The sequence below is a fragment of the Callospermophilus lateralis genome, chromosome 20 (genome assembly GCF_048772815.1).
Source record: "Callospermophilus lateralis isolate mCalLat2 chromosome 20, mCalLat2.hap1, whole genome shotgun sequence".
In the NCBI taxonomy this organism is placed as follows: Eukaryota; Metazoa; Chordata; class Mammalia; order Rodentia; family Sciuridae; genus Callospermophilus; species Callospermophilus lateralis.
Genome location: NC_135324.1, coordinates 7,110,180 through 7,129,036, shown reverse-complemented (window position 1 = coordinate 7,129,036; position 18,857 = coordinate 7,110,180). Strand labels below are relative to the sequence as shown.

Genomic DNA, 18,857 nt, shown 5'->3' with positions numbered 1-18,857 from the left:
TTCCATCCCAAGTCAACAGAGGGCAACACCCTTGATTTTTCTCCCTTCCTTCTTCCCACCACTGAGAGATTTCACAGGTGTTTACTTTGCCATCTCTACTCTGCCCCCAGGTCCTGATTACCTCCTTTCTAAGGAGCTGCACCCACACCCTGGAGTCTCCTCCACTCCATCCTCAGCCCCTCCAACCCAGTAGTCAGAAAAATACAAACTAGATCATGCTAGCCTCTCTCTGCGAGCCTCAAGGACTTCTTAGTCTCCCTCAGCTACTTCTAGTCACCTGGGATTCCTTCCCTCTCACACTGTCCCCAAAGCTGCTCCCTTTCATCTCCCAGGTCTTAGCATAAACACCACTTCCTGAAGAAGTCCTCAATGTGATGACTACTATACTACTAAGTGTGGAGGATGAAAGAGTACTGCCAAGCTCTTAACACTTCCTCCAATGAGAGGAGGGCTTCATCTCCCCTCCCATGAAGCTGAGCTAGAGCTGAAACTGCTCTGACCAATAGGATCCAGGGGACCAGGTCTAGGATTATCCTTTATGAGCTCCGTGGAAGCCATCTTGCTCTCTCCCAGTCCTGAGCTACTGGGTCTAGAGTCTGACACTACATGGAGAAAGTGGCCCAGGCTTCTAGCCATTCCCATCAAAGTACCAGGCATGTGAGTAAAGCCATCTTGGACCCTCCAGAGCAGACAAGCCACCAGGTTAGTATCACTGAGCAGTTCCAGTCAATGCCACATAAAGCAGAAGAATCACCCCACTAAGTCCTGCCCACATCCCTGACCCGTTAAATCAGGAGAGACATCAAAAGTGGGCATGTTCCTATTACACAGAATAGACAACCAGAAAGCTCATCTTGAAAATCATTTGATTAAAGTTTGTCTTTTCTTTTATTTAGTTTTTAAAGCTTTATTCTTCAATTATCTCCTCCACAAATATAAATTTCACCATGGCAGGAATCAAGATTATTTTGCTTACCACCATAGACCTGAAGACTGGAATGCAGTAGATGCTCAGTAAATAAAAAGTGAATAAGTAAATAGGAACATATGAATATTGTGGGCAGACAGGGAAAGGCACCAGGTCAGAATTAAGGGAGTTTCCAGAGCAAGAGACATCTAAAATGCTGAGGGCTGATGGCTCAAAGTCACAGCCACTTGGGTGCCTGAGCCTGAACCAACCATGCCAGATTACAGCATCCCTGAGCTATGCCCTTGACTCAGTACTCAAGAGCAGAAACTGTGCTTTATTTACCTTAGTGTTATCAGCACTGGGCCCAGTCCCAGGAAAAAAGAGGCCCTCAATACATGCATTTTAAGTAAAGAAAGGATCCCATGGCTTCTTGGAAAGAGAAGCCAACCTGGAAGTCAGGAACCCTGGATTCTCAAGCCCAACAGCTCACTCTGTGTCCTTGGTCAAAGAAGCTACTTGGCTTTTCTGGCTTGCAGTTTGTTTGGGATAAAACCATGAGTTCCCTCACTACTCCCCTGGGTTATCATCAGGATTATGAAACAGCAAAGATGTCAGGGTTGTTAGAGTGGAAGCACGAGCTGATAGAAAAGAAACATGATGATATTGCTCTCCAAATGCTCAGCCTGCCCCATGGAGACCCAGAGTTATCACCAGAGCTTTTCTTTGACTCCTGCACAAAACTCAACCCAGGTGAGTCTAACCCAGAACACAGCACCTCCTGGCAGCTGTAAATTTTCCTATTGTGCAAGTAAATAGAAGTCAGCTAAGAGATGTGGCCCACAGAGCAGAGAGAAGCACACTAGATTTAGAGGGAAGGGACCCAGGTCTCTGTCCCAGTTCTGCCTCTAATTTGTTGTGAGATCTGGACAGCTGGATTCCCTCTCTGAACCAAATCTCTCAGTCAGAAGGGAATGTACAGACCAAGTAAGTAAATCCCTTCATCCCTTCCTCCTTCCTTCCTCCAGCCCTCTTTTCCTTTCTTTATTCTCCTTCCTTCCTTTCCCCTCCCTCCCTCCTTTCTTCCTCTATTTCTTCTTCCTTCCTGTCTGCCTTCCTCTATTTCTTCTCTCCTCCTTCTTTCCTTGCTCCCTCCCTCCACTGGTTCTCTTTCCTTCCTGCCTGCCCTTCTCCATTTCTTCTTCCTTCCTTTCTTCCTCCCTCTCTTCCTATCATTCACAAACATCCCATCTCTGCCCAGAACTGGGCCCATTGCAGTGAGAATAAAACAAATCCTAAGCCCTGCACCCAAGACTGAGAAGCTATTTTGCCTGAAAATTCTTAAATGGAGATTCTGTAGACAGCAGGACAAGGCTTCTCAGGATGGTCAGGATGAAAGACCCAGGGCACAGCACAGCTCCTGTGCCCTGATCTCCAAACAAGAAGCGGTCAGGGGTCAGTCAGTGCCCTGGAGTCTAAGGTGAGTCCAAAATGATCTAGAGACTCTCCAAAAGCCATCAGGGGCTGCATGAGCACATTAGCATCGTGCAGAGGGCCTGCCCCAGCTGCACAGGCCTGGGTGACACCTTAATTAGACTTTCAAACTGTGACAAGCAGCCTGCCTGGCCCGACTGCCAGCTGGGGCTCCTGTTCCGTCTGGTGGCTCCCTTAATGAACCCATGGGGGGCTGGTCGAGCTCATTACAGGCTATGCAAGAGAGCAGGGGACTTCCCCCCACCCCATGTCTCCAGTCCCACCTCTCCCCCTCTCTCCAATGTGCACACTTAGAATGGGGAGAGAACTGACTCCAAATCAAGAGGAAGGAGCACATGGAGATGGGACCCAAGCTCTCCACACTGCCCTATCTCTGCAGCCCAGGGAGCCAAGGAGAGGATGGCTCCAGAGTCAGCTCAGCCAGGGCTATGATTTGCAGCTGCAGGATTCACAGCCCGCCAAATCAGATGGGGCCTCTGTACACTCAGAGGTTGGTGTGTGAGAAATCACAACTGGGGAGGGTTTCTGTGTCATAAATTAGTAAATAAGGCAGGGAACGGGTTCTGGTCCTCCAGGGGAGCAAGGAAGAGGAATGCTTGAGAACCCATTCTATGGAGAAGAGATTTTAAGGTATTGTGCTGGAGGAATTTAGAAGAGGGCTGGCTGTTACCCAGTTAAAACACAACTAGACAGGGTCAGGATGTCCTGAAATGAGGCAGAGGTCTCATGTGGGTGGAAATGGAGGTTAATCCATGCCTGGACTTGATAGGATAGTAATAATAAAAGCAATACTGAGTGCTTACAGTTTATGACAAGCACTTTCCTTGGGCTACTCATTCTCTACAGCAACCTATGTAAGAACTATTTTGGTCTTTCACTTTATGCACTGGGAAAACTGAGGCTTGGAGGTATAAGTAACCTGCAGAACCAGCATCTTACAGGACACCCTTTGCCTTTAACAAGTCCCAGGATGCTTTGCCACCAACTGCCCGCCCAGTCCAGCGTGGCCCCTAGCATCTCTTGGGACCCCACAGCAACTTCTCACTTGAACTGGTGCTCCCGGGAGCTGCGGATTTTGGAAGAGAACCGCTCGGCCAGCTTCTCCAGGCTGCGGGAGTACTCAAGCTCAATCTCAGCCTTCCTGCGGAAGAACTCCTGGAGATCTTGAAGCAGCTGCAGCCGCGACTCTGACTGCTGCTCCAGGCATTTGAACTGCTCGACCAGCTGCGTGCGGATCTCTGCAGAAGCAAGAAGCTGAACATTAGTTAGGCTGCTGGTGGGGACAGTACTGGACCCACCCTGTTGATCCAGCAATGCCAGCTCAGGCACTGCAATCTAAGCATCCCCTGCCTTGCAGCCCCACGTGATCCCTAGAGCCTCTTGGATGTTGGTTAGACCCCAGACCTTGCTCGGCAGAGCATTAGTGCAAAGACTTGACACGTGCCATTTTGGCCACTCGACCTAACCCTGTTTCCCAAACTTGAATCACTGCATGTTGCCACCACAATTTTTACCATACTCACAATGCTACCAGCAAAATTATTATTTCTTCCATATAATCAAGTAGATGGACTCACTTTTCTTACTGATGTGAACTTGCTTAAAATGAAAAGCTGCATATCATTATAGTAAAATGGAGAACCAGGAGCAGCCTAGGACATAGGAAATGAGTTCAACAAAAACAAGAATTCTGTACAATCCTGTCTAATCAGTTACTCAAAGGCCCCTCTTCCTCAGCTGCTTGCTCTTTAGCAAGAAAGGGAAATGGCAGCCTGAGAGGGCTAAAGAAAGATCTTCTCCAGGTACAGTGAAGACAGAGAAAGGGCTGTGAAGGGGACGCTGCTTGCTCTTGGGTTTTAGTGTTATTCAAGGACACAGCTGTGTTCTGCTTTAAATTACCTTGAATTCCGTGTATAAACATCTCAAGTGCTACTAGAAGAATGTAGCCCACTTCAGGAAATATTGATGGGGCAAACCAGGTCTGTACTACCAGGACAAAAGTTCAAGAGCTGGGAGTCAGACTTCAAAATTACAGCCAAGGGCTGGGGTTGAGACTCAGTGGTAGAGCGCTTGCCTTGCATGTGTGAGGCCCTGGGTTTGATCCTCAACACCACATAAAAATAAATAAATAAAGATATTGTGTTTATCTACAACTAAAAAAAATATATTTTTTTAAAAAATTGAAGCCAAATGCTCATGACTACAGCCAATCTCATCTTCAAGCCCTAGTGTTGTCACTGCCACCATCGCCATGTAACGAACTCCTTCTCTGACATTCCTGAAGTTCTCTATAGATCGTCTCTCCAAAACACTCTTCTCATACCAGCAATCCACTCAAAAATACCTCTGCCTCGAGATTAAGTCCAACTCCTTAGCCCAGAATTCAAAACCATCCAGCACCCTCTCCCAAATGTTACTGCTCAGGACTTCTCTCCCAGTGGAGCCTCCAAATCTGTCAATCCAGTCCTTGCAATGTCCAATCTTACTTGCTCAAATGTGCACCCTATCTGACATAGTGACCCGCAACATTTTAGCATCCTTCGGAAAGTTGATCTGCAAAATGGGGCAGACCCTCTCTGTAGATAAAGATACCCCAGGGGACGTGCAGGCAGAGTTACAAATCCACCTCAGATCCTCAGCAAAAAGTGTCCATTCCCACTCTTTCCTAAAACCACTCTGCCTGAGAAAGTGCAGATGGTGTATAGATGGTGTGAAACTCTCCCTCTTCACAATGGTCCTGTTTCCTATTTTACAGGAGGAAGACCAGCGTTTCATGCATCCAGAATCTGAATGTGGCACAGCATCCCAAAGTGTCAAAAAATCTGGGTGTCAAAACAGGGAGGGACAAATCAAAATGCTGGTGCTAGCAAATATTTTTTTAATCAAGGACTATAAATTCTTGCTACTCAAAGTATGGATCATGGACCAGAGGCATCACCATTACTTAAAAACATTGAACTGCCCAAACTCACCAAGATGTATACATTAAATGTATGCTACTTTCTGTATATCAATTATACTTTAGTAAAGCTAGAAGAGAAGAAAAAAACAGAATCTCAAGCCCCAGCCCTGACCTGCTGGATCAGAACCTGCATTTTAATAAGTTCCCTGGGTCATCCTTATGTACCTTGAAGTTTGAGCAACACTGTCATCTCCCACCCCATCCATTTTATTATGAGAATCATTTCCTACAAAATGTTACTTTGTATGTCTAATGGTCTATCAAATTTGCAAAGTATTAATATTATTTTAATGAGCTGTTTATTAGCAATCACTAAAATGATAAATTAATCCAAAGGAAAGATCCTTAGAATCGTATGGTCAAAGGACAAATGTAAAATGTTCGTTTCAATTTACATATACGTTTGGGATAAAAAGAAGTATGATAATCAATCAAAAATTAAACCATAATACATTAAGGTAAAAGTCTGTGAAGGAAGTAGGAGGGAATTATGAACTTCAGAAGACAAAGGACGAATGTAAATATTTCTTTTTTTTTAAAGAGAGAGAGAGAATTTTTTTTTCTTTTTTTTTTTAATTTATTTATTTATTTTTTCATCTTCCATACATTTGATTCAAATGAGTTATGCATTTCCATTTTTACCCCAAATACAGATTGCAGAATCACATCAGTTACACATTCACAATGTTTACATAATACCATATTAGTGACTGTTGTATTCTGCTGACTTTCCTATCCCCTACTATCCCCCCTCCCCTCCCCTCTCATCTTCCCTCTCTATCTCATCTGTTGTTGTTCCATTCGAGAGAGAGAATTTTAATATTTATTTTTTTGGTTTTTCGGCAGACACAACATCTTTGTTTGTACGTGGTGCTGAGAATCGAACCCGGGCCGCATGCATGCCAGGCGAGCGCGCTACCACTTGAGCCACATCCCCAGCCCCCAATGTAAATATTTCTTACTTGTTTGGGTATTTTTTTCCTTCCTCCGTGTATGTGTGTGTATGTACAGTTCTGGGGATTAAACACAGGGTCCCAGGGCCTCAAACATTGAACTACATTCCACCTTTTTAAGTTTGCTTTTATTTTGAGTCAGTGTCTCCATTAAGTTGCCCAGGTTGGCCTCAAATTTACAATCCTCCTGCCTCAACCTCCTCCTGAGTAGCTGGGATTATGGATGTGCACCACCACAGCTGGCTTATTGGTATTTTTGCTGAACGACAAAGGATTCCAATGTATTATGGTATTTATCATATGACCTGGCAATTCCACTCATGACTATATATATATATATATATATATATATATATATATATATCCCAAAAGAAATAAGAATAGCAACTTAATAGGCAAATATTAGAAATGCCCCTAGATATCCAATAAGAGTAGAAGGGATTTTTAAAATGTGAAATAATGATTGAGTGGAATACTATTCAACAATGAGAATGTACTACTACTAATCTGCCGAGCAATCTTGAAACCCACAGACCTTGTGTTTACTGAAAGCAGCCAGAACAAATGAAATCATGAAAAGCTAGTTTATCATGATAGAGATGAGAGAAGTGGTCACCTTTGAGGGGTTATTCACTGAGAGGGGGCACAAGATGCTTTCCAGAGTCCTGGAGATGTCCCTCAACTTGATTTAGCGGATAGGGACACTGGTAAAAATTATTGAGTTAAGAGTTAAAACAATTAAGATCTGTGCATTTTACTATCTACATATGAAAAGACAAAATAAAAAATTGCTGTTACTTAGTTTCCATTTGATGGTGTTTGTTTGTGGTACTGGGGACTGAGCCCAGGGCACTTTACCATTGAGCTACATCTCTAGCCACCCCCCTACTATTTTTCTTTTTTTTTTTTTTTTTTTTTTGAGACAGGGTCTTGCTAAGTTGTAGAGGCTGGCCTCTCAAACTTGTGATCCTCCAGTCTCAGCTGGAGGCTGGGATTACAGGCGTGCACCACTGCACCCAGTTCCATTTGATGGAAGAGTGGTGTAATGTTAATCTAAGATGTCAATATTTAAAACACAGCAGAAATACATCCTTTGTAGCTACTTAGAATGAAACATTTTAGGTGTCAAGTTAAAATGTATGAAGGGGAAGAGATTGTTTTCCCTCAAAAAGTTCATTTAGAGGGTAGGCAGCCAAAAAAAAAAAAAAAAATAGGCAGAAAACCACAGCTTTGGAACCCGAGTCAAGCACAGCTCCTCCCACAAGGTCGCCGCTGCTGCCCTGGGGCTTCCTCTCAACTCCCCACAGACTTCCACTTGCTCTCAGACTGCCTGGCAGTGCTTGGTTATGGTGTGCTTGTTCCTTTGTGTATGCATGCCATATCTGCCATCACCTCAAAAGAAACTTAAGCTCTGAAGGCAGATTCTCCCAGCACACACAGTAGGTCATCATGGTATCGGTATCTATACAGAAAACTGCCATTCACCTTTATCAAGTGCCTTTGCCAAGAGCACTAAGTGTGATTATGAGAGCCTCAGCTGACACAAATGCATACCTACACACATACACCACACATGCACAAAACACACAACACATACCACACACACCATGCACACTATACACCACTCTGAAAATGCTTTCCATGTTTTGTTCAAAGACTTTTAGACCATTGGCTGTCATCATAATCCAGCAATAAGTGCCAGTGCAGGGAGAGTGGCAGGCCCAGCCCGAGTACTTTAGGTGCTTCCCCAACATGGACTGCACAGGTGCTTCTAGTGTTCCCATTCCCCCGCCCCCAGGAAAGGGAATAGAGGCTCAAGAGATGTCACCAGCCTGTGACATCTACATAGCAGAGCTAGGGATCAACCCCAGATCCCTCAGAAAGTAACAATAATGTTCTCCACTGTATGAAGGATTGACGTCCCTACAGAGCTCTGTGTTTCATGGATTAGCTTTGTTTTCCAGATTAAAACAAAACAGAAAGCACCTTCTGCCCATCTGTATTCTACCTCTTGTATCCTCTTCCTAACAAGAAGAGAGCCAGAGGGATCTTCCTTACTAGAAATGCTACAGCCGCTGCCTCCTCCCTTCCAGGGTATCATCAGGAGCCAGTGTTCTCATATTTTAGAGGAAACGCTCATAAATCACGTGGTGATGATAGGAGACAATTTGGAAGGAGCAGAGAACTTCCCCAGTTCACACAACCAGCTGGGGCCTTCCAGGCGGGGCCCTGAATGGCCTGCCAGCATTTTGGACAGGTCAGAGCCAAGGTTTTCCAGCAAGAAAAGGCCCCAGCAGGAGCATCCTCTATAGCCTGCTCTGGTTTGCCACCCTCAGGTGATCTGACTGCCCAACTCGGTACCTCTAACTCCCTCCCTTCCCAGTTGCTGCTAGAAGCCAGCATGGACTTGGCTTTTCTCCTTCAAGATTTCAAAGAGAGAGGAAAACAAAAAAAATAAAATACAACAGATTGTTCCCATGGCCTTTGTTCAGCCAATGTTCCCCTGAGGAGACAGATCGAGCCTCAGCAGAGCACTGAGTGGCAGAAAAATGAAAAGGGGTGGGGCAGGAAAAGGAAGAAGAGTTGGGATAGGCTTTGATCTCAGAACCATTGAGCTGAGGATGACCTCAAAGATCACTTATTACAACCTCTTAGTTTCACCAACTGGGGCATGAGGTCCAGAGAAGGGGCAGAACTAATGCAGCAGCCCTGGTTCCTGAAGCACAAATCTATGTCACTCTTCTGGTATAATTCTCCATAGCTCCCCATTTGAATTTTTGCTCTGGCATTCAAAACAAAGACTCTACAACTCTCTAGCCATCCCCCATCATGCTCCTGCTCATCTTCCAGTCCATAGTCTCACTAAACACAGCTGTGCCTGCCTGTGCCAATGCTGTCACTCATCATAAGACCCAGAGGCCACCCCCAGCTCCTGATAATCAAAGTCTCACAAATGAAAGGAGCAGAGAAATTCTTCAGTTTCCAGTTAATCAGGATTTTTTTTTAAATGAGTAGACTAGTTTTGAGCAGTTTCAGGTTTACCAAAACCTTGTCCATAAAGTTCAGAGCTCTCATACGTCCCCTTTCTCCTACCTGGTTTTCCTTATTATTAACATCTTTTATTAGTGTAGTATGTTTGTTACAATTGAAGAAACAATGTTGATATGCTATTATTTTAAAATATTTAAATAGCCCTACTTTACATTAGGGTTCACTCTTGGAGTTTGTACATCTATAAGTCTGAAATGAATACTGACACATCTCCCCCATTACAATACCATAGAGAATAGTTTTGCTGGCTTCAAAGTCCCCTGTACTTCATCTAGTCATCCCTCCCCTTTTCTCCACTTCTCCTCCCCGAACTCTTGGCAACCACTGATCTTGTTCCTGTCTCCATATTTTGACTTTTCCAAAATGTCACAGTTGGAATTATTCACCATGTAGCCTCTTCACATTGGCTTCTTTCACTCAGCAATATGTATTTAGAGCTCTTCCATGTCTGTCTGTGATTCGAGAGCTCATTTCTTTTCATCAGTGAATACTATTCCATTGTATGGAGTAATTAATTCACAGTTTGTTTATTCATTTACCAATTGGGTACTTCCAATTGGGGTCCACTATGAATAAGCTGTGATAAATATCTGTGTGCAGGTTTTTGTGTGAACGTAAGTTTTCAACTTATTTGGATAAGCATCTTTTTTTAAAATTGATTTTTTCAGGTTTACAAGAAAAAAAGGGAATTATTAGATACAAGAATTCAAAAGATACAATGGCAGATAGAGAAAAGACTCTCTCCCATCCCTTTCCACCAGCCTTCCACCAAGTTCCCCCTTTCTACCAAGTTTCACCTAGCTCCCTTCCACTAAGTTCCCTTCCACCAAGGCTACCAAGGTAACAGGTTTATGTGCATTCCACAAGTAATAATGGCATTTATCTATGGGCACGTGGGGAATGTGTATTTCAAATATACTAATTCCTTTGTTGGGATACAGATTATAGCATATCATTCAGTGTTATTTACCCTACCTTTTCCTTTTAAGAATTCGTCCTGGATACCAGTCTATATCATCATATACAGAAATTCCTCTGTTTTCTGACACTGTAAAATTTCACTTTAAAAATTTTTAGCCATTTCCCTTTATTGAACTATAAGTTGGTTATAACATATAAGCTTTTCTTTGCACATGTGTAGGAATATCTTCTGTATGAACATTCTTCTTTAATATATTTATTAACTGAGGCATATCTATAGGGTACAGTGTGGCATTCCAATACATGTACATAATGGATAATGATGTCTGATATCTTCTTAGAAGTGGAAATGCCAGATCGAAAGGCATTCACATGAGGATTTTAAGATTGCTAAACTGCCCTCCCTTGAAATTGCAACAATTTATACTCCAAGTTGAAATTTATGAGAGGATCAGAGGAATTGTTTAAAAAGCAGACATGCCTGGATCTGCTTCATAATGCAGGGTCGGGAGGAGGGCCAAGGGTAGAGGTTTGGGTAAAACAAAACTGGTCTTGACTTAGTTAATTGTTGAAGTGTATTGAAGTTGTAGATATGGGGAAGGGGCTTGTTATACTGTTTTCTTTACTATTGTAATGTTTGAAATTTTCCATAATAGAAAAAGAAGGGGAAATAAAATCAGACAAAGCCAGAAACTTGATGCCAAATCTACAGCTCTGGCTAACAGGTCTGTCCAGTTAAGAATACCAACTTGCCCCCCAGAGGCCTCTGTCCCCAGCCTGCAGATAGCCCTCTTGGATTAAAAAAGAGATGCCAGAGGGGCTGGGGTTGTGGCTCAGTGGTAGAGTGCTTGCCTAGCATGTATGAGGCACTGGGTTCGATTCTCAGCATCACATATGAATAAATGAATAAATTCTAATTTATTCTAATCTGACTTTTCTGGTACCCTCTTTCACAGTCTGGACTCAACTGGAAAGTCAAGATCAAGAGAGAGTTTGTTGCCTCTGCTCAATGGAGGACTCTGTCATACCCTCCCCCCACACCCCTTGTTAAGTCCTAGGAGTGAACAAGGATGAAATGCACACAATGTCACCGCTGGCAATGCTCTTCAGCCCTAGGCATGATCTCACCTGACCATCAAGTTATCCCTTGATGCAGGCAGTTTTATCACTTCTATAGATGAAGCAACTCAGACTCGGGGAGGGGAAGTGATTTGCCCAGGACCACTAGAAAGTGGCAGAGCAAGGGCTCATACCCAGAGCAAGAGGAGAAAGGAACCACCATCACCAGATCCGCGGGCCAAGATGTTTCCCTCTGGGCTCCCAAGGTTGCCCCTTTCAGGGATCTCAACCCACTGTATCTCCTGTCTCCACCCACACTTCATCTGTCAAGTTGGTGCTATTGGCACTGGGCCTGTGCCTGGTTGTCATTGTATCCATCCTAAGGCATTCTGACCTTGACCTCAGGCGTTCCTGTGATGGAGGGGAACCTCACCTCTGCAGTACAATGTAATGGGCTTGGTTCACCTGCCCATTGGTTCAACTCCTGACCCTGCCACATGTTCAGCTAGAAGAACTTGGGCAGGTTTCCTCGTTTCCCTGGCATTCAGTTTCTTCTGTAAGATGGGAATAATAAAAATCAACCTTGTATTGTTGTGAGAACAGTAAGTGATAATGCAGAGAACACTCCCAGCACTGGGATTCACACATATTGCCTCTGCACTGTCCAAGCCAGCAGCCACAGGACACATGAGGCTATTCAAATGAATTCATTCCTCTATCACACCTGCCACATTTTTAATGCTCAAAGTCTCATGTGGCTTATGGCTACCATGTTGCAGAATATTTCCCTCATTGCAGAAACATCAACTGGACAGCACTGTGCTCAAGGCTTCATAAAGTTTAGCTATGGTTATCATTTATTATTATTGCTTCCTATGGCCATTTATGATTTCCTGAAGTGGATAATAAGGTCCTGAAAGGCAGGGATGCACTGTTTTACTACTCAGAACATGTGCACGTGTCCTCTAACAAGAGTCCACAAACTCCCCCAAACAGCAAAATCATGAAGGCTCTCATTGCCTAGCCCAAGGCCCAACATCCTGAGGGGTCCCCTGCTCTCCAACTCCAGTGTTGGGGGAAACAGTGTGGCCCAGCGGATAGACTGGGCAGATTGTAGACTCTGAAACAACTGGCACAAGATTGAATAATATGTCTTGCCCTGGGGAGGGGAGTCACTATTTTTTCATCTATAAAAGACAGGTACCTATTCCTACCCTATAGGATGGTTGCCAGGATCAGACTAGAAATATGTATAATATGCCAAGACACCTAGTGGACGCCAGACAAACAGCTCCCCACAGAGGTGGTCTGGCCCAGCAGGAAGGGTACATGTTAATAGTTTGGGGACAGCCTACCTGGAGTCCAAATCTGATTGACATCACTTGGGGAAGTCACTGGGGCTCTCTGAGTCTCTGTTTTCTCTGTTATTCTGGGAATAATACCTTCCTGGTTGGAATGCCAAAAAGGAGAGAGATGGTAGCCTCGTGTAGTATGTGGCACATAGCAAGTTCTCAGTAAACAAACCATTCCTGTAGCTGTAGTCAAGCACAGTGAGCATTGCTTGTGTTGGGCACTGAGCAAGGTTTTTTTCCGGGGACCATCTCATGACTATAAGGAGTACTATGTTACCCCTACGACCATCCCCAGTCCTTCTCCAATCTTCCCTACATGAAAAAGTCTGCTTTTGGTGGAGATCCCACAGCCCAAAGGCACCCAGGATCCTCCCCCAGCTATGCAGGGCATCAGCTGCACTGCCAGACGCAGCCATTGCGTTGTCCCGGCAACCTGGGCATGGGGTAGGCAGCCGCAAGCCCGCCCCACCCTGTGTGCAGACTGGAGCAGCCCTGGTGATTGGGAGAGAACTCCTCTGTTTCCGTGTCCCTCCAATTCCTTCTCAGCAGATGCTAGCCAGGGCTTGGCACCTCTTATTGTTTCCTTCTCCCTCCTTCGTTGAACCAAGGATCCCTACCAATGACACTGGACTTTCCTTTATTAACTTTTACAAGCCAAGCCAGTTAGCATCCACCACTACATCTGACCATAGAAGAGAAAGTGGATATCACACAATTTTATAGTGGAGGAAATTGAGGCCCAAAGAAGGGAAAGGAGCTGTCTGAATCAGGATCCACACCAGTCCTGCCTGACTCCAGAATCCACCGGAAGCTCTGCCCAGTGCTGCCCACCTTTAGCTCTGCTCCTTAGGGCTCCAGAAAGGATTCTCAATTCTTATCGTGGTCTCAGGCTTATAAACTGGCCTCTGGCACTGCAGTATCAAAAGCTGGATCAGACTTGGCCAAATTCAGAGATTGGTCTGGAAGCTGGCAAGCTATGTGACTAAGTAACCTCTCTGGGCCTTGTCTTTTCCCATTTGCAAAATGGAAGCAATAAGAGCAGATATGGATCTTAAGTGTTTCCTGTGAGTTGTCTCCTTGAACCTCACTACAGCTTTTGGAGGAGACTGAGGCATAGAAGAGTGCAGTGACTTGCCTAATTTTACCTAAATATTGAGTCTTCTGACTGCATAAGACAGCTTGTCTTATGCATTATACCAAGTCAGCCACATCTGCTTGCCGCTTTTGGGGGAATGAGGTACACATATGCTGGGAAGGTACTGAGTGAAATGATTGGCATTTCCTCCTCCACTTCGCACCACCACCCGTGCCCCAGAAAGGAAGCACTGTAGACAGGCTAAAGTTTGAAAAAATAAAAACAGTTATTTAGTAAATCAAATGTTTTTTGATGGTGTTTTAATATCATGATGATGATGATGATACTGTCAATCAGGAAAATATTCCTCTATGTAGAAGAAATGGTATGGTCACAAACTTACTAGGAAATTACCATTATGCCTCCCTGAATATACATCTGTGGCTGAAGAGAAGAGATGAGAGAGGGGAGATTCCCACATCCCATCATGATCCAAAAGCAGAAGCCCAGGTCCCCAGCCCTGTGAGTACTCCTTCTCAGATGGCTAAACCAGCTCTGGAGCAGGAGGCAGTCAGGGAAAGCAAAGTGGGCAGGAGGGTTTTCCCACATCATCTGTGCCGTGTCCACATCACAGGCAGCCCCTCCCATGAAGAAGTCAGACAGAAGCTGCCTCCATGCCTTCCAGATGTTCCATGAAAGGAAAAGATCAGCCAGAATGAGGCCAGGCCTCCTCCTACCAGAGGCTCCGAGTTACCGTGGGCCGTGATCAATTTCAACAGGAGATTAATATTCACGGCTCTGCTGCCCAATGGTCCCTGAAGGATCAGATGCATTTAAATGGGAAGAGATCAGAATTCATTAATGCAGCATTTCCAGCTGCGTCCTCTGGCTAAGGATGCTTCTCTTTGTGTTTTCAGTTCTATCCTCTTCCTAGAGAGAGCTAAAACAGAAAGATAGCCCAGGGGCAGTCTGGAAACTTCTAAGTCTTTCCCAGACTTCACAACCATCTTCACAGTGTGCCTCTCTGAAAACCATCAGTCGTATATTTAGTTAAATATTTCTTTAAATCACCTCACTTTTTTTGTGGGATGCTTCATTGGTACTACTATAAATTGAAAAATCCAAATCACTTGCCATTAATGAGAGGTAACTGTAAATAATAAATATAGCAAAGTTATGTTATTAAAGAGATCTGCTTTCCTCTGGATAAAAGGAATTTGGCAAGGATTCAAGGAAGTGTTGAAGATACACTAGCACCTAACAGAGATTTTTCTCTATAAGGTCATCAGCAGGGAGGAAGTATTGTTTCTTTCTGGGAGTCAACATTACTTTGTTCTGCCTCAGTGAACCACCTAAAATTGCCCTACACGTATACTCTCAGTAGTACTCATTCCTCACTTCAACCCATTAATTCACAAAAAGGAATAGGGACTATGCAGCCTCACCCCAGTGTGATACCAGAACCGGGGTCTCCCAGCATCTTGCCAGTGCTCAGCTCTTTCATCCACAATTCTCCATATCCAAGTCCCGCCAGGTTATCATTAGGAAGTCAGCACAGAACCAGCACCTGTCACCAAGTCAGTCCCTCACACTTTTTTAAAAGACAAGGATCTCCATATGTTACCCAGGCCCCAAACTCCCAGGCTCAGGCGATTCTCCTGGTTCTGCCTCCCAAGTAGTTGAGACTATTGGTGCTCACGGCCAAACCTGGTCTTGGAAATATTTTTGAAAGAGTAAGTGAAATGATATGTGAGCTGGGCTGAATAATGGCGCCCAAGAGCTATCCAGCCCCTAATTCCTGGAATCTGTGAACATTTTCTTAATGGGCAAAAAAAGACTCTGCAGATGTGAATAAAGATTTTGAGATGAGGTTATTGTGGATTATCTGAGTGACCTCCTAAATGCAGTAACAGATGTCCTTCTAGGAGACAGGAAGAAGGAGATTTGGCACAGAAGAAAAGGCAACGTGACCATAGAGGCAGAGACTAAAGTGATGCTGCTACAACCAACGAATACCAGCAGCCATCAGAAACTGGAAGGGACAAGGAAGGAACTGTTTCCCCACCTGAGCTCCTCTGGAGGGAGCACAGCTCAGCCAACACCTTTACTTTGGTCCAGTGAAACTGATTTCAGATTCCTAGTTTCCAGAAGGAGAAAATTAGTGAGAGTTATTTAAAGTCACCAGGTTTGTGGTAGCTTGCTACATCAGACAGTGGAAACAAATACAATGTACATTATACCACTCTGAAACCTCTAAAGAATTACAGAGCACCATCTATGAGTGGTATAGAAACTATATCGGTGCCCCAGCTCAAATGTTAAATGATCACCTACTACATATGTGTGAGATGGCAGAAGGTACTAAGATAGAAATATGTATACAACAGATCCTTGTCTTCAAGAGATCCCCCAATGTGTGGGAAAATAAAATATACCTAAGGAGAAAATTATTAGCAATATGAGATGGAATAATTCCCCATCTAGGCTCAGAAATACACAAACCAAAAAAAATTGGTTGGGATATTTATCACAGAATTGTTTACAAAAGTGAAAACCTAAATATAACTATGCAGCAACAGGGGACTGGTTAAATAATCCTGGCACATCTATCTATGCAATAAACTCCTATGCCATTTAAAATTTGTGTCCCACAACAACACTCTGTGACCTAGGAAGATGCCCATAATGTGTTGTTAGATGACAAAACTAGGTTACAAAAATAGGATTATGGTTTAGTTCTCCCAAAACATAGCTACCTACACACCGAGAAAAGATTAAAGGATACACATTACAGATGGATTCATTTCATCAGTAAAAACTTACTAGACGCCTATATGCTAAGTCAGGGTTTGGCAAGCATTTTCCATAAGGAGACAGAGGGTAAACACTTTAGGCTTTGGAGGCCATACAGTCTCTGGTACTCAATTCTGCCCTTGTGGAACAAGAGTAGCCACAGAAAGTACAGAAATGAATGTACAGGGATGTTCCAATAAAACTTTATTTACAGAAACAGACAAGAGGCCAGATTTGGTCTGTGGGCCACAGGTTGCCAACTCCTGTTCTAACTGCTGAGCTTTTCTGGATTTCCCAAATCTTCTACATAACAGTCATCACTCCTCTAATATGAGGAGGGGCAGCCAGTTTTTTAAAATAATAGCAATAGGCCCTGGGAAGGTAGTTGGGCAGAGTAGGATAGCATCTCTTCTAGAGGTGACAATCTAAAATATCCCCAAGAGTTAGGCAGATAACAGAAATGTGATTAGAGACCCAGTGGAAAGCAATATAAAGAGCACAAGACCTGAGAAAATATATTGAAATTCACTTAATGTTAATGCTATAACTGCTAATATGAACCATCTGTGAGCCTTCAACTTAAGGCTCCAGGAAACCTTCCCAGCAAATCTCACTTCAGCTAATGCTGGCCCTGCTGGATTCAAACGCAGAGCAGGGTGGCCCCCACTACCCGAAAGCTGCCTCCATCTGGACCCCATTAACTCATGCTGAAATGCCCAACCTGCACAAGAGCTGCTAATCTTCCCTGAGAAGTTGCCTCTGGCCATGTGTGCATTCACCTGACAGTAATAGGATGCAGGATGAATTTTCCTGACCTTCTAATGAGAATGCCACATGGAAGAATGGCTGAGGCCACAGTGAAGTCCCAAAATTTTATGCACATTGTAGCTACTACTCCCAGAGGCTAGCCACGGGATGGAAAGTCAGTACAGCAGGTTGAGGGATTTATGTTTCTGAAAGCCACATGAGTTATGATCTGTGACTTCATCCTGGCAACTTTGCAAATTCTTGTCAATTGACTTTTGGAAAAGAGAGGGAGAAACATGAAGGATCTGATTTCAGGCGCTCATGTGTGTGTTAGTGTGTGTTTTCTTTTTAAACTTGTAAAACTCTGCAAAGACTGTCAAAGGGAACCTCAATCTCTTCTGTACCCAGAGCAGAGGTAGATTTTTGATGAGGTCAGTGAGTGGGGCCTGATTATTTGAATGAGTCTCATTTTTATGATGCACATCAATCAAGTCCTTAGAGTCATCATAATTAAATCATGTTGTAAATCAGTGAACTTTGAAAATAAACTCTTCAGGAGACCCTCTCTGTATGTGGGGATAGATGAAGTGAGGCAAAACATAATAAAAGGAATCCAGAGGAATAACTTCAAATACTAAGTCCAGCAAGCTTTGTGAAAAAGCCTCAGAAAAAAATACAAAATGATTATAGTTGCCTAAAGGCTTAATAATGGGTCATAAGCCTTAGAGTAGGTAATGTCAGAGTATGCATACATCATGGTCTGGTAAGGTTATGTTTGTCAGCTTTCCATTACTATATCCAAATACCTGAGACAAATCAACTTTAAAAGAGGAAAGGTTTATTTTCACTCATGGTTTCAGAAGTTTCAGTCCATGATCACTTGGCCCCATTACCTTCAGGCCTGTAATGACAGACATCATGGTGGGAGCACAGAGCCAAGGAAACTTCTCATTCATGGCAGCCAGGAAGCCAAAAGAGAAACAGGAAGAGGCTGGGGTCCCAATATACCATTTAAGGGCATGCCCCCAATGACCTAACTTCCCTTCATGAGACCCCACTTCTCAATATCACCAAGCTAAGGACCATCCTTCAACACAAGTGCCTTTGGGGAACACTCAAGATCCAAACAAGAGGCTATTTCATACTCAAATTCAGATATGAAAAAAAATAAGTTCTGGGTTACTTCCAGTCCTGCCTCAAGACACTAATCTCATCTGTTTCCTCATTTGTAAATTGAGATTAATGATACCTACCCTAAGAATTATGGTAAAATCAAATTACACACACACAAGAAAGAGTTCTGTAAACAATAAAAGTTATACAAGTGGGTATGATTCTTCTTAGTAATCTTATTACTATTTTATAAGAATCTACTATCTGCAAATAAGCACAAAATTCTGTTTGCATGCTCACTGACTGAGATACTGACGCAAGATCAACTAAACTGGAAAAGCTAATGGCTGCCTTCATAGACACCTCTCCCAATGTTGCAGCAAATTTCAGTGGTCAGGCAGGAATGCAATCATGCACACATGAGCTCAAA

General features: G+C 43.7%; 1 protein-coding gene across 2 annotated transcripts in view; it reads right to left on the bottom strand.

Annotated features, from left to right (window-relative positions):
• Srgap3 (SLIT-ROBO Rho GTPase activating protein 3) overlaps nucleotides 1-18,857 on the bottom strand; it is a 246,053-nt gene that overhangs the window by 118,281 nt on the left and 108,915 nt on the right. For both annotated transcript variants that reach the window (XM_076841053.1, XM_076841055.1), the window contains exon 2: nucleotides 3,447-3,639. In XM_076841053.1, coding sequence (XP_076697168.1) covers nucleotides 3,447-3,639 — 193 coding nt within the window. The remainder of the gene's footprint in view (nucleotides 1-3,446; nucleotides 3,640-18,857) is intronic.